Below are 22,613 nucleotides of genomic sequence, written 5' to 3'. Positions count from 1 at the left end.
GTTATATACGCCAGCACATGGCGGGGGGTGCCAACGTCCCTCTCTTGTTCCGGACCCCTATATACCCTTGCCACCTCCTGCGTGAAGAACTGCAGTTGTGCTGCCAGGTAATAGAGCTCGAAGTCCGGGACCGCCAATCCTCCCTCATTCTTTGGGCGAGTCAGAGTTGCCAATGCTATTCTCCGCCTGCCCGTTCCCCACAGGAAGGACACTATCCGAGACTTTAGGCGCTTAAAAATTTCTCCTGGTATCCATATAGGAAGGGTCCTAAAAAAATACAACAATCTTGGGAGGGCGATCATTTTGAGTAGGGACACCCGGCCCGTCATGGATAGAGGGAGGGTGGCCCAGAAGGTCATGTTGCCCTGTAACGCTCGGATACATCGGCCTATATTACCGTCCAATAGGTCTACGGGCTCATGGTAGATATATACCCCGAGATAGTGCAGACAGTTAGGTTCCCAACGTAGGTCGGGGCGGGTCAATGGACACTTCTCCGCCTTCCGGAGGGGAAAGAGGCAAGTTTTCGCCCAGTTCACATTTAAGCCAGAGATGCCCCCGAATCGCGCCAGCAGGTCCTCCGCGCCCTCCACCGCCTCTTCTGCATTATCTAGGAAGAGCAGAAGATCGTCCGCGTACAATGATATAAAGTGGTGGGTCCCTCCAACCTTCAATCCGCGGTAATAGTCACCGCTTCTAGCCAGTGTCGCTAACGGCTCAATCGCAAGAGCAAATAATAGGGGAGAAAGTGCGCACCCTTGTCTAGTTCCCCTGTTCACCTCATAACGATCCGAAATCAAAGCCCCCACTCTCACCCTCGCGCCCGCCGATGCATAGAGCACCTTCGTCCATTGTATGTAACCTTCGCCTAGGCCAAAGCTTTGCATCACCTTGTACAGGTAGTCCCACTCTAGACTATCGAAGGCCTTTTCTATGTCGATCGACAGCACCATAGGGGCTCTTGCGGTCGGCGGAGGATCCGCTATTAGCCTAAGCAGCCTACGTATGTTGTGTGACGTGTTCCTAGTAGGAATAAAACCCGACTGGTCGCTATGGATCAGACCCTGCATATGGGCTACCAGTCTAGTGGCTAGGATTGTGCTTAAGACTTTATAGTCCGTCGTCAGCATTGATAACGGTCGGTATGAAGCCGGACCTGTGCTAACTCTGCGTGGTTTTATCAGGGGAATCATGAGTGCCTCGCGCATCGATTGGGGTAACTCGCCCTTCTCCTTGGCCTCATTATATATTATTTGTAGTCTTGGGGCTAGTAAATCTATATATTTCCCGTAAAATTCGTTAGGCAGTCCGTCCATTCCTGGCGTTTTATTATGCGCCATTCTCTTAATGGCCCCTCTAATTTCCGTTAGGCCGAGCGGGCCTCCGATGGCTTCAGTTTGTTCCCTCTCTAGTTGAGGCAACTGGATCTCGGTTAACAAGGCCTCTATCGCCTCGATTCGATTCCCCAAGCCCCTCCTGTACAGCTTTTCATAATACGCTCTGAAGCAATTCACTATTGGGTGTTATACACTTCTCCACCCAACCCTTTCAGGGACAGTATCGGGGTATTGCCCCTACTGAGGTTGGCCAGCCAGGCTAGGAGTGCCCCTGTCCTATCCCCCTCAGCAAGAGCTTTAGTCAAATAAGTTTTGTAATCAAAGCTATGTAGGCGCTCTACCTCCACCGCCATCGCCATCGCCTCTCGCGCTGCACATACCTTATCTTGGAGCTCGGGGCGGTTGGGCCGTGTTTTCTCCGCATCTCTCAATTTACGCTCAGCCTTGTCTAAATCGTCCACGAGTGTCCGCCGTGCGCCCGCAAATTTCCCTATACAATGTCCCCTTACCACTACCTTGAGTGCATCCCATTCTGTAGCCCTGGAGGAGGCAGTCTCCTCATTCTCCGCAAAGTATTGGGAGATTCTGTCTTCTAATGCTGCGCTAAACGGCGGGTCATCCAGCGTGTCTGGTCGGAGCCGCCACGTCGGGACCGGCGTGATCTCATTCATCCAAGCTAGCGTGAGGAGTAAGGGGTTGTGGTCAGATATCGTGCGTGCTAGATATTCCGTCCGGGCAACCATCGGTAATACCGGCTGGGAGCACAGGAATGCATCTATGCGGACGTGGAGGTCGTGCATGCTGGAGTAGAAGGAATAGTCCCTCTCTGTTGGGTGTTGCATGCGCCACACGTCTATCAGGTCCCACTTCTCCTGCCAGTTTGATCTGTGTTTCGCCAATCTGTGTACTGGAGATGTATGCAGTGGTGGGTGTGATCTCTATAAGGTGGTGTCCTCGATAGAGTTGAAGTCCCCCCCCATCAGTACCGGCCCAGTGAAATAGGTAGCTAACAACCTGGATAGTTTAGTGAAATATGATGCTTGCTCAGCGTTCGGCGCGTAAATGCTGCAAAGTGCTATCTGGTGACCTCTGAGCAAGCCTTCGACTGCTACAAATCGCCCATCCGGGTCTACAATGCGCCTAGCGACCTGGAAGGGAACCCCTGCACAAATCCAAATTAGCACTCCCCTGGCAAATGCTGAATACGTAGTGTAGAACAGGTGACCCCTCCACCTCTTTTGCAGTGCAACCCCTTCTGTTTTAGTTAAATGAGTCTCCTGCAGAAAGGCAATGTGAACCCCCCTGCGGACAAGGTAGGAATGTATCTTGTGTCTCTTTGTCATGGAATTCAGACCCCGCACGTTCCAGGTCACACACTTTAACGACCCCACACTATCCATTATCTCGGTGTAGTCGGTCTAGGTCTACGTCCAACAGCCGCCAGTCGCTAGGTATGACACCAGCCCCACCCGTCCCCAACAACCTCGCTCCCACCTCTCTCTGAGCTCCGTTCCCCCCCAGCTCAGACCCTCCCTCCGCCCCCCATGCCATGCCCTGAGTTACCCCAACTTCTCTAGGCTCCCTCCCCCCCAGAACAGGACCTAACTGCAAAAGAGTTACCCCCATCCAAACAAGTGAGCAACGTGCTCTCAAAACTTCTTACTCCGCAGTCTGTACTGCGGCGGCCTTATGGGCCTCTGGGTGCGTGTACTAGCTTCCGCTACTGTCAGTTGCCTTCCCTGTTCCCCCGCCCCTCAATATGCATCTAAACTCACGTTAGTCCAGTCTCACAGCCGCCTGCTCAAGAGGTCGCGCGCGACATAATAGACTGTCGCAGCAGCCCCCCCATGTCCTAGTTTCAGCTGCCGAAGATTTCTTCTGCGGTTTGTGGTGTGACTTTCGGGCCCCTTGTGCTGTCCACTTCTGACAGTTCAGTTTCCGATCCCGTTCTCAATTCCTCCGAGATCGATTCTCTTTCCGTCGGCGCCGATGCCACGCCCGAGACCTCCTTCACCGCTTGCAGCGCTGCTTTCCGTTCCTCTTCTGTCTGAGATTCCGTCTGCTTTTTCCGGTGCTGTCCACGTTTCCGGAGTCTCTTGGAACGTCGCACCGAGCTCTGCTGGAACCCCTCCTCAGCTCCGAAGCGGGCCCCATCCGTCCCAGCTTTGTAAGTGTCCCACCAGGACCATGCCTCCGCCGACGTTGTGAAGAATAAAGCTTTTCCATCTACTAATATTCGGAGCCTTGCCGGGAAGAAAAGCGAGTACTGCAGTCCCTCCGTGCGCAGTTCTTTTTTAATGGACAGGAACGAGGCACGTAGTTTTTGAGTTTCAAAGGTGTAGTCCGGGAACAGCGTGACTTTACTGTTGTCTACCTGGAAGGGCCCCGCCTCCCTTGCTCGTTGCAAAAGCCAGTCTCTGTCTCTGTAGTGGAGCAGTTTGATCACCACCGGTCGTGGGGGCAGACCCGGTTTCGGGGGCCTGGCTGGTACACGGTGTGCCCGCTCTAACGTGAAGAAGGGGGATAGGCCCTCCGGGGCCACCACTGTCCGCAGCCAATTGTCTAAGTAACCCATCATGTCCGTCCCTTCTTTTTTCTCCGGAAGGCCCACTAAGCGTACATTGTTCCGTCGGCTGCGATTTTCCGCGTCTTCCGCCCTCCTCTCTAGTGTTTGGATGCGGTCCAAAGCTTCCGTGAGCCTCCCTTCCATCGCTTTATGTCCCGGCACAATGTCTTTCAGAGTGACCTCCGCTTCTTTGACCCTATCGGCTAGTTTCCCATGGTCAGCCCTCAGGAGCCCCAGGCCCGTCGACACCTGAGCAATGTCCCGGCGTAGAGCATCCTTCGTGGCTGCAATAGCTTCGAGGATCTTGTCTTGCATCAGCTGTAACTCCGATTGGGGCTGCTGTGTGTCCTCTGAAGTCTCTGTGGTCGGGCCTCCATCTCCATTTGGTCCCCGCGGTTTCCCCATCACGCCTTTGACGTACCAGCTTATCCTGCCTGGGCAGCCTGAGGTAGGCAGGTCACTCAGCAGATGGTCGATTCGTATTCCTAGGTAGGAGGGGGCGCCGTCCAGGCAGTGGCGTTCCGCGTGGCCGGGGCCCCCCTGGTGGTGGTGATTGTCGAGCTGCAGGGGCCTTGTCGCTGCGGCGGTGTGTCCATCGCTCAGGGGAGCAGTGATGATACTCAGCTGTGTACAGGCCCTTGTCCTTGGCCGGGCTCTTTAAGCAGTCGCCTGGGCCACTTCTCCGTCAGTAGGCTGCACTCCGCGGTCGTTTGCTTCGCCGGCTGCTGCACTGGGTCTCCGACCGCTCTCCCGCGCGCTCTGGGGGGGGCAGACCCCAAAGCCAGGGAGTCGAATTGTCGCTCCGGGATCGGAGCAGTCGCACCTCTTTGCCGCCTGCCACCAAGGCGCCACACAGTCCTGTGGAGGGAGCGCTAGTCGGATGTCACCTCTCCGGTGTTTGGAGGCCCCGAGGCCTGGGTCCGGGTGCAATGTTCCCGAGAGCGGCGGGGCTCTCGCTTGTCAGCGCTCTCCACTCCCAATGTCCCACACCAGTCGCTCAGCGATGGGCAGAGCGCACCTCTGGGCCCATGCAGGGCCCCGACTGCCGCCCCGGCGGCCCCCGGGAGTGGCGTGCACCCGCCAGGCAGCCGGGTCTAGATCCGGGGCATACGGCCCCGCTCCCGGTTGGATATTGCCCCGCTGTGGATGTCCGGGACCCCCACCAGCCACCTCAGTCGAGTCAGTCGGCTCCCCGGGTAAGCTCCGCGTGCCTTCCCCGCTTCTCTCTCACCTCCGGGGGTACGGGCAGTAAGGTCGTAGCTCCCAGCAGCCGCCCGGTGCTACCAGTCCTGCACCTCTGCAGGCCAACGGCGAAGTCCTTCAGACGTCGCGGGCTCTCCGGTCCGCCTCCCGCCCTCTCGCGGTGCTGTGCTCGCCGCTCCTTCAAGCGCTGACGCGCCTCCTCCAGGGGGTTGTAGGCCCTCAAGCCGGGGCGTCAATATTCGGGTCGCACTGGGCCGGATGTCCTCCAGGCCGTCCGGGCCCTGCACCAGCGCCCTCAAGGTCCGGCCCCGCCGGGGCGGCAGTCGAGTGCAATCCCCCACTCACCGGTCCGCAGACTCCGCACAGTGAGGCTCCCGGTCAGAGCCGACGACAGTCAGCCGTCTTCAGCCGCCTCTAGTCCGCCATTTTGTGCTCCGTCATCTCGGGCACTCCGCGGCCAGTAGCGCTCGTTGCGAGTGGTCTGTCGGCTAGCCACACGATCGGAGCAGGCACAGATGATTACCGTGGGATCGACCCGATATTCGCGGGGATCCCACGTCTGGTTCCGGATGTAAGACGGATAAACGGGCCGAGGGTCGGGAGCCTCACTAGGCTGCGTCCGCTCTCATCGGCTGCTAGCCACGCCCCTCGTATTATGGATATATATATATATATATATATATATATATATATATATATATATATATATATATATATATATATATATATACACGTAGAGCAAAGGCTATATAGATTTGGCCATATTTGATCAATATTTATAGCAGATTCATATCTGTATAATTGCCACCTTTCCATTTCTACGGGTTCTATGTGTTGTGTGACCCTAGTAGTGGTTACCTTGTCTAGTAATGTTTTGTTTCCCCCCAAGGACAGTCTTTGATTTACATCCGTTTTTAAACTTGGTTTGGTCTTTTTGAGTTTGCAATTAATGTGTTTATTCATCTTTGCTATAGGGAACTGTCGTTTATATGGCATTCACTATTGCCTCTGGTCCTCCTAGTCCATAGGTTCACTTCAACCTTTGGGGGTTCATGTACTACTGTAGACTATTGTCTTCTGTCACAGTATTATCTCGCTACACTTGGGGCATGGTTTTTTCTGTGCCTGTCGTCCTTGCCACAGTTTTTGTATGAAGCTCCTGCTCCTTTTCATCTAATTCCTAAGTTACGTTTGATCTCTTTTTCATTTCGAACGGCTAGTTTTCTCTGAGAACTTTTGTAGGATTCGTTCACAGACACCCCCCCCCCTTCTCCTGGTAGGGTACAGCTATGGTATTTAATTCAAAAGTTAAGGAATCTGTGGTTAGATGTCTCCATCAGATGAACAAGTTACTTACCTTCAGTAACTCATTATCTGGTAGAGACCTAGTCTAGCCAGAGTCTTTATTGTGCTACCCATCCTTCCTGCACTGCAAGCAAACTGTAGTGTAAGAGGAATTCCCTTTTACAGCCCTGGTTTATACACCAGTGTGTTTAACATAGCAATGTACTTCGAAAAACCATTTGGACTTTCATTATTGTCTGGGTATTAACATACCATTCATTTTCCAATTATTGTTTCAGAGATACATTGATCTTTTTTGGCACACTGTTTCCACAGCCAGTTTCTGTAGTGGGTCTGTGTTTTATCGCGGAAGAAATTGATGTCTGCGCACCAGAGGTGACTTATATGACTCCGCTGACGTCACAACCAGAGTCGACTCCATCATGGAGTCATACAGCACAGTCCCCCGACTTGCAGAGGTACTGCTGAAAACTTTTCGGATCCAGACTGGCGCCTGGAGAGAATTCAAAAGTTAAGGAATCTGCGGCGAGACTATGTCTCTACAAGATAAGGCATTACCGAAGGGAAGTAACTTGTTCTTTAGTAGGTGAGTAACTCCTATATAGAGCACCCTACAACACCAGTGAAACTCTGAATCTACTTACCTCAAATGTCTATTTTTCTAGCAACGTTTTCCAGCTCCTGACAATATTGTCTCTTTCCAGGACCAGGGCTAACTCAGCTACGCTACAGAGCTTCTTCGTTGACTTGGTTCGCTCCATATGCCACAAAAAACAAGGCCCGGTATTGAGCGGCACCTCCTTTTCCTAAACCTCTCTGAGTGCTATAATTTCAGGACACCAACTAATAAGTAACACTCAGTCAAAAACCTGCTCAGAAATGAGGGTTGGAAGATTGTGTGTGCTGCTTGCAAAATCAATAACGGGACACCCTTCCGATAGTTACAGTGTTCCCATCAGAGTTCCAACCTGTACCGCCCTTCATCATTTGGGAAGGCCACCATAAGTACACAGGGAGACCCCATATACGATCAGGCACAGCATGGTGGAAAACAATGCCCAATGAAGTTATGACAGGTCGGTGGCAGGATGTAACCAATAAGCAGTGCTAAATAATGAAAATAAAAATTTATCAAAAAGTGGTGATGTTAAAAAGGGGTAGGAGAAGGAAAATAGATTTATTAGCAACCTTCAACTCCCACTCTCTAAAAACAGTGCAAAAAGGTAGTGTGAGCAAATTACTACCTCGACAGTTTATAAAGTCACGGTCGACATGTTTCTGCAGCTTTTACCTGTGCCCCGGGGTCACTTGCTGCTTCTTCAGGACCTATCCTGCTACTGCTTAATTAGTGCATAATAAACAAGGAAACTTAAATAAAATAAATGTCACCTTAGATTCTCCTGTTGGAGGAACCAGTGGATTTTCGCAATACAGCACACACACATAGAAAAGAAGAAAAAGAGAACAAGCCTATTAGCAAAAGCTCTCTGGGCGAGACTCGGATACAAAGCAAGGTCTCGCAATTAATGGTTTATAATCCATTACCTTCCACACTTATTTTGAGATAACAGCTATTCCCAAAAGAGCCAGATTGCCACTTAAGTACAGAAACACTCACCCCATGTTATGGAGAATGCTGCCCCACCTCACCCGGCATTAGCTCAGGTACTGCGGAGCCCCGCTCTGTATGAATCACAAACACATATAAAACAAGAATCAATTAAAGGAAGTACTGTAAGGTCAAGGCAGGCCACTCGATATAGCGTGGCTTACAGAGGCGCCTGTTCTGTCTGTTGACTCACCTATCCGTCGGTACTCCAGACGTCCAACTGGGCTGTCTGTGGGAGGTACCGGCGGTAGGAGTCGTGTTGCTTAAATAGGCTATAGATCTTATGGGTGTACCGGCACATACCGTGAAACACGGACGCGCTGCCCCGGTCCTTGCTGCTCGCGTCAGTCTGTCCTCTTCCGGGTATGCCAGAGGAGTGTTCCGATTGGCTGGCGCGGAGCGTGACGCGGACGCGTCACGCGAGGAAATATGGGCTTAGTAGTTTGAAACCCTCGTGTGTACTCTGTCTAAACTTATCTATTGTATCGGGACCAAGAGGTCTCCTAGACTCCTCAGATTTTTTACACACACAACCAGCGCTAGCACGCAAATTATCGTGACGCCCTCGTACTGATGTTAGAAAATTGCAAAAAATTTTTACAACAATTTAAACAGCGTATAAAACAGCCTGGCGGCAAATCCTACGTGACAAGAAGGGGGGCACCAAACTAAGGCCCCTTGTGTCTTTATAGCAAGGTCAATGACCATATCATGTTTAGGCTAATGGCGCATCTGGGTAAGACCTGGACAGATCTCGCCTCAAAAGGCCATTATAAACGCGCTACTCCTGCGCTGTATCCATTGTGCTGGACAACAAAACTCCTGAGCATCCATGCACCCAGGCAGCGAACATGTTCTATCTCTGACAGCCCACATGCCACACATATCATCTAATCATCAGGTACTGATATTCAAGGAAAGTAACAGATATACCTCTCTCCGGGCATATCATTCATTAATGTAAAAGCACTGATTATCTTGTGCCTCTAACTCTTGAGTGACATCCAAGGAATATCTTCATTCAATCCTCGCTTGTCTGTGCCCAATTTATATACCCATCGCTGTTCACGCTGGAATAGGAAACTCTTAGTGTCAGTGATATGGGCTGGTATTAGAGGCTGCTCTATCACAGTCCAATGCAACTCAGACGACATATGCTTGGCTGTTAAAAAGTGGTTCGTCAGTCTGGTCGACTGTCTTGAGCACCGAATAGAGCTTTTGTGCTCACAAATGCGTGTCTTGATTTTGCGAGTAGTCATACCCACATACCTCTTGTTACATGGGCAGCTAATTAGGTACACTAAATTGGAGCTGTTACAATTTGTGAACCTACGCTGTTCCCATGGTCTCCCAGTCCCTATATCAATAGTTTGGGATTTCGTTGTGTTCGGACAGGCCGCGCAGTTCCCACAGGGATGGTGTCCTGTGGCCGCAGGCATGTCCCATAATGTACCTAATGCTCGTGGTATGTCCCCTTTGGGACGCGTGTGAACCAATCTGTCCTTTAAGCTCTGCCCTCTCTTAAAGGCAAACAATGGAGCTGGAATAGTGTCCCCTCCAGTATTCAGAATGCCCCAACGTTTCTTTATTATTTTCTGGATGGCATTTGATTGCGGAGTGAAGGTGCTCACACAGGTCATTCGATTTTGAATGGGTTTGGGTGGCAATATCTCCAATAGCCCCTCACGGTTGTTATTGGAGGCTCTCTTTTTTGATTTCCGAATCAGGCCTTTGGGATAATGCTTTTGTGCAAGATCTTCTTTGAGGCAATCGGCATGATGTTCAAACCGGTCTTTCATCGAGCAATTTCGTTGTATGCGCAAAAATTGCCCATAAGGTAAATTATCTCGAAGAGATTTAGGATGACAGCTGTTATAGTCTAGCAAAGAATTACGCGACATCGGTTTGCGGTACAGCTCTGAGGCCAAACCTGTAGTCGTGGGTGTAATCAGTAGATCGAGAAACGCTAGATGAACTCTACTCTGCTCCATTGTGAAGCGTAGAAAGCGATTTCTCTCATTCAACCACTCGTGGAACCTGGTTAGTTCTTCTTCACTCCCTCTCCAGATCACTAAAATATCATCAATATACCGCCACCCAAACCCATTCAAAATCGAATGACCTGTGTGAGCACCTTCACTCCGCAATCAAATGCCATCCAGAAAATAATAAAGAAACGTTGGGGCATTCTGAATACTGGAGGGGACACTATTCCAGCTCCATTGTTTGCCTTTAAGAGAGGGCAGAGCTTAAAGGACAGATTGGTTCACACGCGTCCCAAAGGGGACATACCACGAGCATTAGGTACATTATGGGACATGCCTGCGGCCACAGGACACCATCCCTGTGGGAACTGCGCGGCCTGTCCGAACACAACGAAATCCCAAACTATTGATATAGGGACTGGGAGACCATGGGAACAGCGTAGGTTCACAAATTGTAACAGCTCCAATTTAGTGTACCTAATTAGCTGCCCATGTAACAAGAGGTATGTGGGTATGACTACTCGCAAAATCAAGACACGCATTTGTGAGCACAAAAGCTCTATTCGGTGCTCAAGACAGTCGACCAGACTGACGAACCACTTTTTAACAGCCAAGCATATGTCGTCTGAGTTGCATTGGACTGTGATAGAGCAGCCTCTAATACCAGCCCATATCACTGACACTAAGAGTTTCCTATTCCAGCGTGAACAGCGATGGGTATATAAATTGGGCACAGACAAGCGAGGATTGAATGAAGATATTCCTTGGATGTCACTCAAGAGTTAGAGGCACAAGATAATCAGTGCTTTTACATTAATGAATGATATGCCCGGAGAGAGGTATATCTGTTACTTTCCTTGAATATCAGTACCTGATGATTAGATGATATGTGTGGCATGTGGGCTGTCAGAGATAGAACATGTTCGCTGCCTGGGTGCATGGATGCTCAGGAGTTTTGTTGTCCAGCACAATGGATACAGCGCAGGAGTAGCGCGTTTATAATGGCCTTTTGAGGCGAGATCTGTCCAGGTCTTACCCAGATGCGCCATTAGCCTAAACATGATATGGTCATTGACCTTGCTATAAAGACACAAGGGGCCTTAGTTTGGTGCCCCCCTTCTTGTCACGTAGGATTTGCCGCCAGGCTGTTTTATACGCTGTTTAAATTGTTGTAAAAATTTTTTGCAATTTTCTAACATCAGTACGAGGGCGTCACGATAATTTGCGTGCTAGCGCTGGTTGTGTGTGTAAAAAATCTGAGGAGTCTAGGAGACCTCTTGGTCCCGATACAATAGATAAGTTTAGACAGAGTACACACGAGGGTTTCAAACTACTAAGCCCATATTTCCTCGCGTGACGCGTCCGCGTCACGCTCCGCGCCAGCCAATCGGAACACTCCTCTGGCATACCCGGAAGAGGACAGACTGACGCGAGCAGCAAGGACCGGGGCAGCGCGTCCGTGTTTCACGGTATGTGCCGGTACACCCATAAGATCTATAGCCTATTTAAGCAACACGACTCCTACCGCCGGTACCTCCCACAGACAGCCCAGTTGGACGTCTGGAGTACCGACGGATAGGTGAGTCAACAGACAGAACAGGCGCCTCTGTAAGCCACGCTATATCGAGTGGCCTGCCTTGACCTTACAGTACTTCCTTTAATTGATTCTTGTTTTATATGTGTTTGTGATTCATACAGAGCGGGGCTCCGCAGTACCTGAGCTAATGCCGGGTGAGGTGGGGCAGCATTCTCCATAACATGGGGTGAGTGTTTCTGTACTTAAGTGGCAATCTGGCTCTTTTGGGAATAGCTGTTATCTCAAAATAAGTGTGGAAGGTAATGGATTATAAACCATTAATTGCGAGACCTTGCTTTGTATCCGAGTCTCGCCCAGAGAGCTTTTGCTAATAGGCTTGTTCTCTTTTTCTTCTTTTCTATGTGTGTGTGCTGTATTGCGAAAATCCACTGGTTCCTCCAACAGGAGAATCTAAGGTGACATTTATTTTATTTAAGTTTCCTTGTTTATTATGCACTAATTAAGCAGTAGCAGGATAGGTCCTGAAGAAGCAGCAAGTGACCCCGGGGCACAGGTAAAAGCTGCAGAAACATGTCGACCGTGACTTTATAAACTGTCGAGGTAGTAATTTGCTCACACTACCTTTTTGCACTGTTTTTAGAGAGTGGGAGTTGAAGGTTGCTAATAAATCTATTTTCCTTCTCCTACCCCTTTTTAACATCACCACTTTTTGATAAATTTTTATTTTCATTATTTAGCACTGCTTATTGGTTACATCCTGCCACCGACCTGTCATAACTTCATTGGGCATTGTTTTCCACCATGCTGTGCCTGATCGTATATGGGGTCTCCCTGTGTACTTATGGTGGCCTTCCCAAATGATGAAGGGCGGTACAGGTTGGAACTCTGATGGGAACACTGTAACTATCGGAAGGGTGTCCCGTTATTGATTTTGCAAGCAGCACACACAATCTTCCAACCCTCATTTCTGAGCAGGTTTTTGACTGAGTGTTACTTATTAGTTGGTGTCTAGTACTTACGAGGGACGTAGCACTCTCGGTCATTAAACTTTCCCTCTGACCCTCCCCAGTGAAGTCTGCTATAATTTCAGACCAGAATTGCCTAATGCGAGATCATTCCCATGCCATATGAAAGAATTCAGCACGTCATTTGACGCCTGGGTCAGGCATCATTCGCCCTCCGTATATTTTTGCTATATGTGCCGGCAATAGATAGGTTTAATTACATTATTCAGTTGTGTAAATTGGAATCGGGGATTCCTAGTGATAGATTTTGTATAGCCCGGAGTGTTTTTCTACTGGTTTTCTGTTAGGTCCTTACCATGCTTCGTCTCTGAACTCCTCTCCAGCTTTGATATATCTCAATAAGACATGGGTGATCGTTCTGAAACCAGCACCATCACCGCGTATTTTCCCTTCCCATGTGTTGACAATATGGTGAGCAATGTCGATGTCTCAGGCTCTCCATCTTCTGATGCCCTTAATTTCCTTATTAGTCTTGTTATGGCATTTAAGGCATTGTGGGCCATAAATAATACTAGGTGTAGTTTATATTCCAACAGGAGCTCTTCAAAAGTAAGTAGTCGTTGCCCTGCATAGAGAACATCATCTCCCACATCTTCGATCCTTGCCATGGAAACCTGTCATAAAATTGAGTCAGGTCACAAAGTCTCGGGTGGTATCATGGGGGAATCTCCGGGACGTGTATCTGCCCCTCATATCCTACTAACATATCTCTTCCACCAATTTGCGTGTGTTCAGGCAGAAACCTCTGCTAAATATTCTTAGTAACCTAATTTACAGAGCACTATAGTTTATCAACTTTTACTTCTCATCTATATATATATTGGTCAACGTCAGCCAAAGAAGGTAATTTGTAATTGTGCTCATGGTGGTGGTTTGTTTTTCAGGGCCTCAGACTGGATTTAATATTGCATTCAAAATGCTGGACACAGATGACAATGAACAGGTTGAAAAAAAGGAATTCTTTAAGGTAAGATGGTCATAATCTTTTTGCATCACTTCATACATAAGAATTCTTAGTATCACGTTGGTGTCCATTTTACAAATGTGTCCAACAGTAGTCGGATATTTTAGGCTTTTCCTGGAGCACTGCGTATACTTCTGAGTTTCCTCCATGCTTTCACAAATCCATGTTTCCAATTAAAATTCTTTCTCTAAGCTCGAAACAGTAGGAATTGAATGACCTCTTTTGAATCTAATAAAGTGTAATCTGTCCATTCTTGTACATTGTTTTTTGTTGGGTCGGCTGTGATACATAAACCGATATATACATAGTAAAAAATCCAAACACTAAACTCAAGTGAACCCTTCTGTGCAATATAGATACCACCCATCTTGTATTCCTCAGACGTCCCGACATCTACAAGAGAGTGTGTTAGCAAAATACCATTCCCTTTTTTATTTAAATGTATATTTAATCCACTTGATCCTGTTGGGTATTTCTGTATCTGATCTCACGAATCCCCCCTCCCCACCCCTTTCATTTCCTGTCCTTTTGGGAGAAAACTACCGAGTCTGTCAGAAGTGCCTTGGAAATCGCTGCACAGTAGCCCCAGGTGAGGGATCAGCCATCACAAAGTGTTTGTCTCATTCTGTGCCATCTGTGCCAGGAGATTTCCTGCCAGGGAAGGAAGGCCATTCGATCTGCTATAATCTCTTCTTCCTGCACAGTAAGCCACAAGAGCCACCAGAAGCGGCTCTCTCACCTGCTCTCAGTGTAGCGAGATACTCATTCTATATCAGTCAGTGCTGTGTTGGAGTCTTCCTCCATGTGAGGAATCCTGAATGTTGCCAACACTAACGTCATGTTTGTCAGTTAATTTAGGGCCGTAAAAGATGGTCAGGATGATCTGCTGTTCGTTTAATTTGTTATGAGATGTAACCCATCAACCTATTCCTTGTCAAACTCCCATTTTTTAAAGACTCATGCTAGAGCGCAATCTACAGGTTGCAGCAGATCCTAAAAAAGGTGCAGGCTTCACGCAGGAAGGCTATGGCCGAGGGCACACATCGCAGCAGTTTCTCTAAGATCTTGTGGGCTCAGGAAATAGAGCTGGTACTTTCATTCCTAAGATTTCACAAGTCTTGGGCCTGTGACAGCAAACCTATCCTTCACGTTACACAGGTTTTGTAGGTAAACGATTTGAACAGCAAAGCTAGCCATCTGAGATGTACAGGCTAAAGTCTCAGACAAAAGAAGTAGGTTTCCCAGATACTACAGGCACCTCTGACACATGGTCAGCGACTAGCTGCCGCCTCCCCCCCAATCCGGCACCCAACACCCAGGAACGTGGACACGAGACGTGTTTTACTTTTTGGAAGGCGGGCGCTAGTCGCCCGGCCGTATTTATTAAAGTATGAAATTAAAAAAGGTTTTAATTGCATAATCAACAATGAATACAAAAATCAGCAGGACATTCAGTTATACAATTGTTATCAACAAGTTTGAGAGCCTGACCTTAACAAAACTCTAATACAAGTTGTTCCTAGCTTAAACTAAACATCCTACCTTGATTTTTGTACATTTCTGGCCATATGGCAGGGTCACTACCGGTGTCAGGTCCTACAAGCTGCGCCTTCCCCCTAGAAGTGCGCATGCGCAGTGTTACCCCGGGAATTGCCCGGTCTACGCCCCAAACTCCATTTACCCACTAAAGGAGGGCCCTTACTCTGCGCCGGTGGCGTCATGAGTCCACGCGCGCGGGGTGGCTACCAGCCTAAGGAAAGCGTGAACTACTCCTACCCGCGCTCCTTTGCATATTACCTTGCCCCTGGAGTACTGGGAGTGGCCCGCAGGCCCCTCCCCCCGGGCGGGAACCTCCATAGGATGATGCCCGCCCCCTCAGACCTCAAATATGTGCTCACCGATAATGACCTTACCGCATGTCCCATACCTAATAAATACGACGACCTATGGAAAAATTCTAAAGGACAACTACACTGGCTAATAAATAACAGTATCCACGCATAGCTAAAAGGGGAAAAAAGGCCTAACGACACATGGCATAACATTACAGTTTGGTTCACTCATGTTACTCAAAATTACAATATCAACGTATAGCTACAAAGGGAAAAAAGGCCTAAAGACACATATCTTCAAATACAGTTCACTTCACACATCACTTTTCTACAAAGGGGAAAAAGTCCTAACAACAGATCACAAAATACAACAACAGCCTACTCTCTACCACGGTCCATACCTTTGAAACTTACCATTAAACCGGACCTAATGCTGCTTAAACTTTGTACCAAGGGATGGTGGGTGGGAAACAAAGAAGCCCCGAACGCGGGGCACAGCGTTCAGCGAGGGAGCGTCCAGGGACAAGGGGGTCTCCTGGGCGCTCCCCACCTCTTATTCCCGAGGGGCCGGGTGGCCCCTCCTATCGCCCGCCCCCCCCGACCCGGAACCAGTCCATTGAATCCGGGTCAGGAGGGGCGCCGGCCAATCGGCGGTGGGCCGCGCCCCAGGGCACGCCCCCACCGTCGAAGGACCGAGGGGGAGAGGAGGTGAGGCGGTCGCCGCGCCGCCATGCGTGCGGGGGGGGCCGAGGGCCCCCCCTTTTCACATGGTCAGCGACTAGCTGCCGCCTCCCCCCCAATCCGGCACCCAACACCCAGGAACGTGGACACGAGACGTGTTTTACTTTTTGGAAGGCGGGCGCTAGTCGCCCGGCCGTATTTATTAAAGTATGAAATTAAAAAAGGTTTTAATTGCATAATCAACAATGAATACAAAAATCAGCAGGACATTCAGTTATACAATTGTTATCAACAAGTTTGAGAGCCTGACCTTAACAAAACTCTAATACAAGTTGTTCCTAGCTTAAACTAAACATCCTACCTTGATTTTTGTACATTTCTGGCCATATGGCAGGGTCACTACCGGTGTCAGGTCCTACAAGCTGCGCCTTCCCCCTAGAAGTGCGCATGCGCAGTGTTACCCCGGGAATTGCCCGGTCTACGCCCCAAACTCCATTTACCCACTAAAGGAGGGCCCTTACTCTGCGCCGGTGGCGTCATGAGTCCACGCGCGCGGGGTGGCTACCAGCCTAAGGAAAGCGTGAACTACTCCTACCCGCGCTCCTTTGCATATTACCTTGCCCCTGGAGTACTGGGAGTGGCCCGCAGGCCCCTCCCCCCGGGCGGGAACCTCCATAGGATGATGCCCGCCCCCTCAGACCTCAAATATGTGCTCACCGATAATGACCTTACCGCCACAGGCCAGTATTGTTAACCGACGATCTGGCCTCCCCCTCTATCCCCTGCCTAAGGACACACTCCTCCTATCCCAGCCCTCTAGCCAAGCCCAGATATTGTCAGACCATAGGACATTACCCTCTTCTGTCAAATGAACCCCGTCCTTCAAGTAATACTTGTGACCCCAGATGCACCCATGAGGTATTGACTGTAACACGGGGGTTCGAAACAACCTATCCAACCGTGTGTTGATCCTCTTTACCGAGTGATTCAACGCCCTGACCGAATGACCCCCCCGCCACTGAAGTCGAGGTATGAGTTGTGACCATACTAGCGTGCACCCGGGGCAGGTCCTAGCTATCCAACCCGCTGTTGAGATAATCTCTTCAATCAAGATGCGCCTGCCCAGTGTTGCCAAGTCGTTCTCCCCAAGGTGAAGTATCACCACTGACGGTGGAGACCGCTGGCGTGCTAACAGCCCTTGGAAGAAACCCCTAAACTCGTGAAGACACAACCCACCTCTGCCAAAGAACGTGATATTCAACCCTAGTTGTGCCGCCCTTTCTTTCTTATCACCTGACAGGAATACACATTCCGCTCGCTTCACATATGAATGACCGACAATCCAGACATTGTTCTTTGTTGTTTCCTGTTCGCCGCTCCGTGCCGATGAATCTTGGCGGTGCCCGACGACAAATTCCTCCCCTGCGTAACAGGTCTGAGAAACTGTAAGAGAGCGGAAAGAGACCAAGCGTGAGTGACAAGTAATCATAGCATGTCAATCCGAACATAACGTTTATAGCAGTCTGATGACCACCTTCCAATTGTCTTCACTCTTTCCACCGGGAGGCCCCCCGCCACCGCCTCAGTTGCTGCCCCAATCCTGAAGGAATGAGATCCAAAATCTCTAGGATCAAGACCTGCTTTTGTAACCCCTATTTCGAACACTCTCCTGAATTGATACCTGGTCAAGGGGCTCCCGTCGGCGTGACAGAGCAACGCCCTGCCTGCTGAACCGACCATCCGTCCCATGAGTGCTTCTACGTGCCTCACCGGGCAGCACGGGTTGGCGGGTGCCCGTTGCAGAACTATGGTGTGACCCCTAGCTTCTTGATCGGTCTTTGATTTCTGGATAATCACCCACATGGTGTCACCCCTTATCGTCACCCCAGCCTTCTGCAAGCCACCTAATATGTCAGACTTGGATCCTGCCACAAGTTCACTAATTCTCAGCGCCCCATAAAATGCCAGGGAGAATGCCGCCTTAAAAAGAAGCACTTCCCACTCCGAGTTACAAACAACCTCCAGCGTGCCCAGTAAGGCTGTTAGCCGGGCCAACCCCATGGGCTTCCTCTTATCCTTCTGGTGTCCCTGAATACGGCGCCATCCCCTTAAAGCCTTGCGTATCATAAAGGTATTAGTGGGATCCCTGAAGCCCCTAGCTTGAGCGAAGAATGACACTGCTGCCCTATGTCTGGTCGCCGCTGCCACTGAGCGCCCCTCTTTGTGCATCCATTCTAAATAGGCTGCAAACCCATCCTCCTTCGCCCAAAGCACTTCCCACTGTGGCCCCAAGAAAGAACAATAAGACAGAAACGCCCCTTCGTAAGCCGTCTTGGTCCTGGGGGCTAGGCTAGCGACCACGAGGTCCTGTAATCTGGGGCACCAATCTGCCAAAGTACTGCTGGGAAGTGTGCTGGCGAGGGGTCTGCTGTGGGGAGATGTTCCCTGAAAACCTGCATTTTGAAGCGAGAAAGGGAGTCAGCAGCATTGTTTAAAACACCAGGGACATGTTTGGCTCTAAAATTAGCATTCAGTTTAAGGCACCGCAGAACAATTTCTTTGATCAGACGAAGTATGAAAGGACACCGCGCCCCCTGCTGATTGATACATTCCACCACTGTCATGTTATCTGACCAAAACACCACTGATTGGTTACATAGGTGTTCGGGCCAAACCATCAGTGCCACCCATATTGGAAAAAGTTCCAGGAAGCCAATGTTGCTGAGCAAGCCCCATGTGTTCCATTCTTCTGGCCATTGTTGAGCGACCCACCTATTCCCTAGGATGGCACCAAAGCCCACACTACCGGCCGCATCAGTCCATAATCCCAACTCCGCCGATGTCGTGAGCGGGCCGGGCCAGACCACCCTACCGTTAAAATCTTCCAGGAATGCCATCCAAATGAGCATATCCTGGCGAATTTCAGACGATAGGCGCGTGCGGTGGTGCTTTTCCTTCAGCCCCCCCATCGCATGCGCGATGGAGCGAGAGAAGGGGCGAGCCATTGGGATGATTCTTAGTGCGAAATTCAATTGCCCTACCACCTCCTGTAATTGCTGCAAAGTGACCTTCTCCTTCCGGAGGCATAACTGTAGCGATGCCTTGAATTTGCACACCTTGTCCCTGGGTAGTCTACAACATCTCTCCATTGAGTCAATCTCGATGCCCAGAAATTCCAAGCAGGTGGTCGGGCCCACCGTCTTCCCCGGCGCAAGCGGGACCCCAAAAGCCCGCATGAGCACGCAAAATTCCTGCAATGCCAGTGCGCACTCCTGAGAACCCGCTGTACCGAGGAAGAGGAAATCATCTAAGTAATGCATGACCCTTTGATGGCCCGTCACTTGTCTCATGGCCCATTCAAGAAATGAACTAAACATCTCAAAGTAGGCGCAAGAAATAGAACAACCCATAGGCATGCATTTGTCCATGTAGAACCTATCCCTAAAGGTGAAACCTAAAAGATGCTGGTCCGCCGGGTGGACTGGGAGGAGGCGGAAGGCGGATTCTATGTCTGATTTCGCCATCAGCGCCCCGGGTCCAGTGGCCTGCAATAAGGTAACAGCCTGATCAAAAGAGGCGTACTTAACACTACAGATACCTTCGTCAATGGCATCATTCAGTGACGCCCCCTTTGGCGCTGACAGGTTATGAATCAATCTGAATTGCCCCTTCTCTTTCTTGGGGACAACTCCCAGTGGGGAACACACAAAATTGGGTACTGGCACTGCGGGAAAAGGGCCAGTTATCCTGCCTAAGGAAAGCTCTTTGTCAATTTTGGCGGCCACAACAGCCGGATTGTGTTTGACTGATAATTGATTTCTACAGTGCGCACTGCCTGTGTATCCCCCGGCCGGGATCCTAAAACCTTTAGAAAAACCTTCCTGGAGTAGGGTGGCCGCTTTGTGGTCAGGGTATCTGTTCAACAATGGAATCATTGCCACCACATCCACTGGAGTGGGGGGGCGTAACCTGTCTGACTTATAGTGGCTTTCCCCTACCCCTCTGTCCTGTGTTACCTTGCTTGGACCTACAGGTAGTTTCTGGATGAGAGGGGTGCCCACAGGAGGAACATGCATGCCTAAACTTACACGCGGCCCTTGCGCAGGTACGCCTATTAAAATCCCAGCACACCCCTTTCTTCTCTGGCCCACCTGCCCTAAATCTCCCAGGTATTTCACTCGTTTGGGGGGGCCGAAAGGGCTGCTGCGGTCTAGTGAACGCCTTGACCGCACCAAACTGAGGGGGCGGTGCAGTGTCAGAGAACTGTTTGTGCCAAGCCATGGAATCTACCGAGTCCCATGGCAATGATCTATTGAATTCCAATGCCTTCCTAAAGTTGACATCATAACCCTTCCATGCTTCCCCAGAATACTGTTGACTCCACCCCACAATCCTGCTCGAGTAGCAAGCCAATGCAGCCTGCAGATCTGGAGGACGCTCAGCCTTAACTGCAGTGAAAACAGCCCATGCTTGCATCCAATTATTGAGATTTTCCTCAACCCTGAATCTAGTACACTGCGCCCTCCATTCACTTGGGAGCATCCACTCTTTCAGTGCTTTTGCCTGCTCCATTTCCCTATTATCCAACAATAAAGAGTAAATGTACACGTATTTATCAGCCCAAATCATTTCTTTCACAGCTAAAGACACATGCTGAGCTAGATTTTCGCTCCTGGAAGGTATCACACCGTCCCCCAAGAGCGGCAATGCCACCTCCTTACCAAGTGCGGGCACCGGGGGCGGCTGCCCTTTTACTCCGTCCAGCTGGGGAACACTTGGACCTGCAAGGGGAGAAGAAATTGGCAATGCAACACTGTCGGCGACCGGTGCCGATCTGATTTTTTCTACAAACCTTGCCGCCTCTGCCGCATGGTCTGCAGAATTCGGGAAGGCTCCCCCTTTTTGGAGCCATGGCATCATGGCCGTTAACTGAGTCAACAATTCGGGTGGCATTGAATCTACATTACCCCCCGGGACAACAGGTACCACTGGGGTTATGCCCAGTGGTCCTGGTCCAGCTGGCAGGGCGGGCGCCGGGTGTGGCCCGCCTGTACCCGGGGTTGTGGGCACCGGTGCGGGAGCAGACCCAGCGTCTACTGGTTGACCTGCCGGCACCGGCACCACAGGGGCAATGGGTGTAGGCACATGCGGGGGTGGGACCACCGCGGGCGGTAACGGGTCCACTGGGCCTGGGGTGGGGACCGCCTCCTTGGGTCGTTTGGACCTAGGTTTCCCTTGCGGGGTGACAAATTCCCCTCTTGGCACTGGTGCCACCCTCTTGCGGATCGGTCTCCCGGACGGGCCCGGTGCCTCGCCCTCTCTATCCTCCAACCGAGCTTCCCGCTCCTTAATTTGTCCTAGCTGTTGCTTAATGTCGCTCATCTCCCGCATCATAGCCCGCATCATAGCCTCCATGTTGGACCCCCTTTTTCCACCCCTTGGACCTGGCATGACGCTTACCCCAAAAAACACCCGCTGCCTACTTAGTTCCCAACAGGTCAACCGTGTGTACCTTTCAGATGGAGAGTCACCAGGGGGCTTTCAGCACCATGCAACGGCGACCGCAACACTAGCGGCTTGTCCGCTTATGTAAGGGGTGAGTAAACCTAATGTAGACCCACCCGGCGGCCACCAGGAGCGATGAATGCTAGCCCCCCGTACCCCTCTTACCGACCAGTCCCTTGTCCTCGCCTGCGATAGCAGTCCACGGCTCTGGTCCACACCCCCTTTGCGTGCTGGATGCTCTTACGTCCTGTCCGCTAGTGAGTGGCCCAAAATTGTCGTTAAATTGCCTGGAATTAAAAAGTATGTTATCACCGTGTACATGCGATATTGAAAATCACACTCGTTCGAATAATATCAGCACAATCAGCCCAAATCACCACAATATCCCTTTAAATGTCTGAAATATAGCTACGTATCATCAGCATGTAATAAAGAGGTGGGTTGATTGTAGGGAAAACAGAACCCTCGTTTTTCCAAAACAATGGAACCGTCTTAAATTCTCAGTTCCCTATCCCTCCTTATTAATAAACAGAGCAGTATGAAGCCTCCAATACTTTCTTTCAGCAACACAATCTTATACCAATTCCCCCAATCAAGGTGCCACTTACTGAATTTTGAAACAGTCCCTGAATACTAATTATCACAGGGCACTTAACTTTATCGTTTATAAACAATCATGAAAGGAGAACAGTTGTCCAGTATCACTTGGTAAACTTCACAAGACAATTTAAATGGTTCACTTGTATGATATTGCACTTTTAGGTTTGTTTTTATAATTGTACCCTTTCACACGGGGTCTCCCATCCAGGTGCTGCCCTGGTCGACCCTGCTTCGCTTCCTTCCGCAGAATGTGCAAAATGGGCTCCAAATCTTATTCCGCTTATTTCAATTAGCCCTCCCCGGCCTGATTTGCCGTTTCAAACGAGTGCGCGCCAAAAAACGCTTTTCAACTAAGCGTCTATTTCCTGTGCTTACACTGCCAATCCAGCGCACAATCACCCGTAAGTCCGTCAAGAAGTTCAATTAAGCTATTGCCCAGCCGCTCAGGTATATCACCGCGGCGT

General features: G+C 50.1%; 1 protein-coding gene across 1 annotated transcript in view; it reads left to right on the top strand.

Annotated features, from left to right (window-relative positions):
* MICU2 (mitochondrial calcium uptake 2) overlaps positions 1 to 22,613 on the top strand; it is a 1,429,299-nt gene that overhangs the window by 1,122,852 nt on the left and 283,834 nt on the right. Inside the window, exon 6 of the mRNA XM_078657090.1 lies at positions 13,452 to 13,534. Coding sequence (XP_078513216.1) covers positions 13,452 to 13,534 — 83 coding nt within the window. The remainder of the gene's footprint in view (positions 1 to 13,451; positions 13,535 to 22,613) is intronic.

This window comes from Lissotriton helveticus, chromosome 8 (genome assembly GCF_964261635.1).
Source record: "Lissotriton helveticus chromosome 8, aLisHel1.1, whole genome shotgun sequence".
In the NCBI taxonomy this organism is placed as follows: Eukaryota; Metazoa; Chordata; class Amphibia; order Caudata; family Salamandridae; genus Lissotriton; species Lissotriton helveticus.
This window is presented reverse-complemented; position numbering and strand designations above follow the sequence as displayed.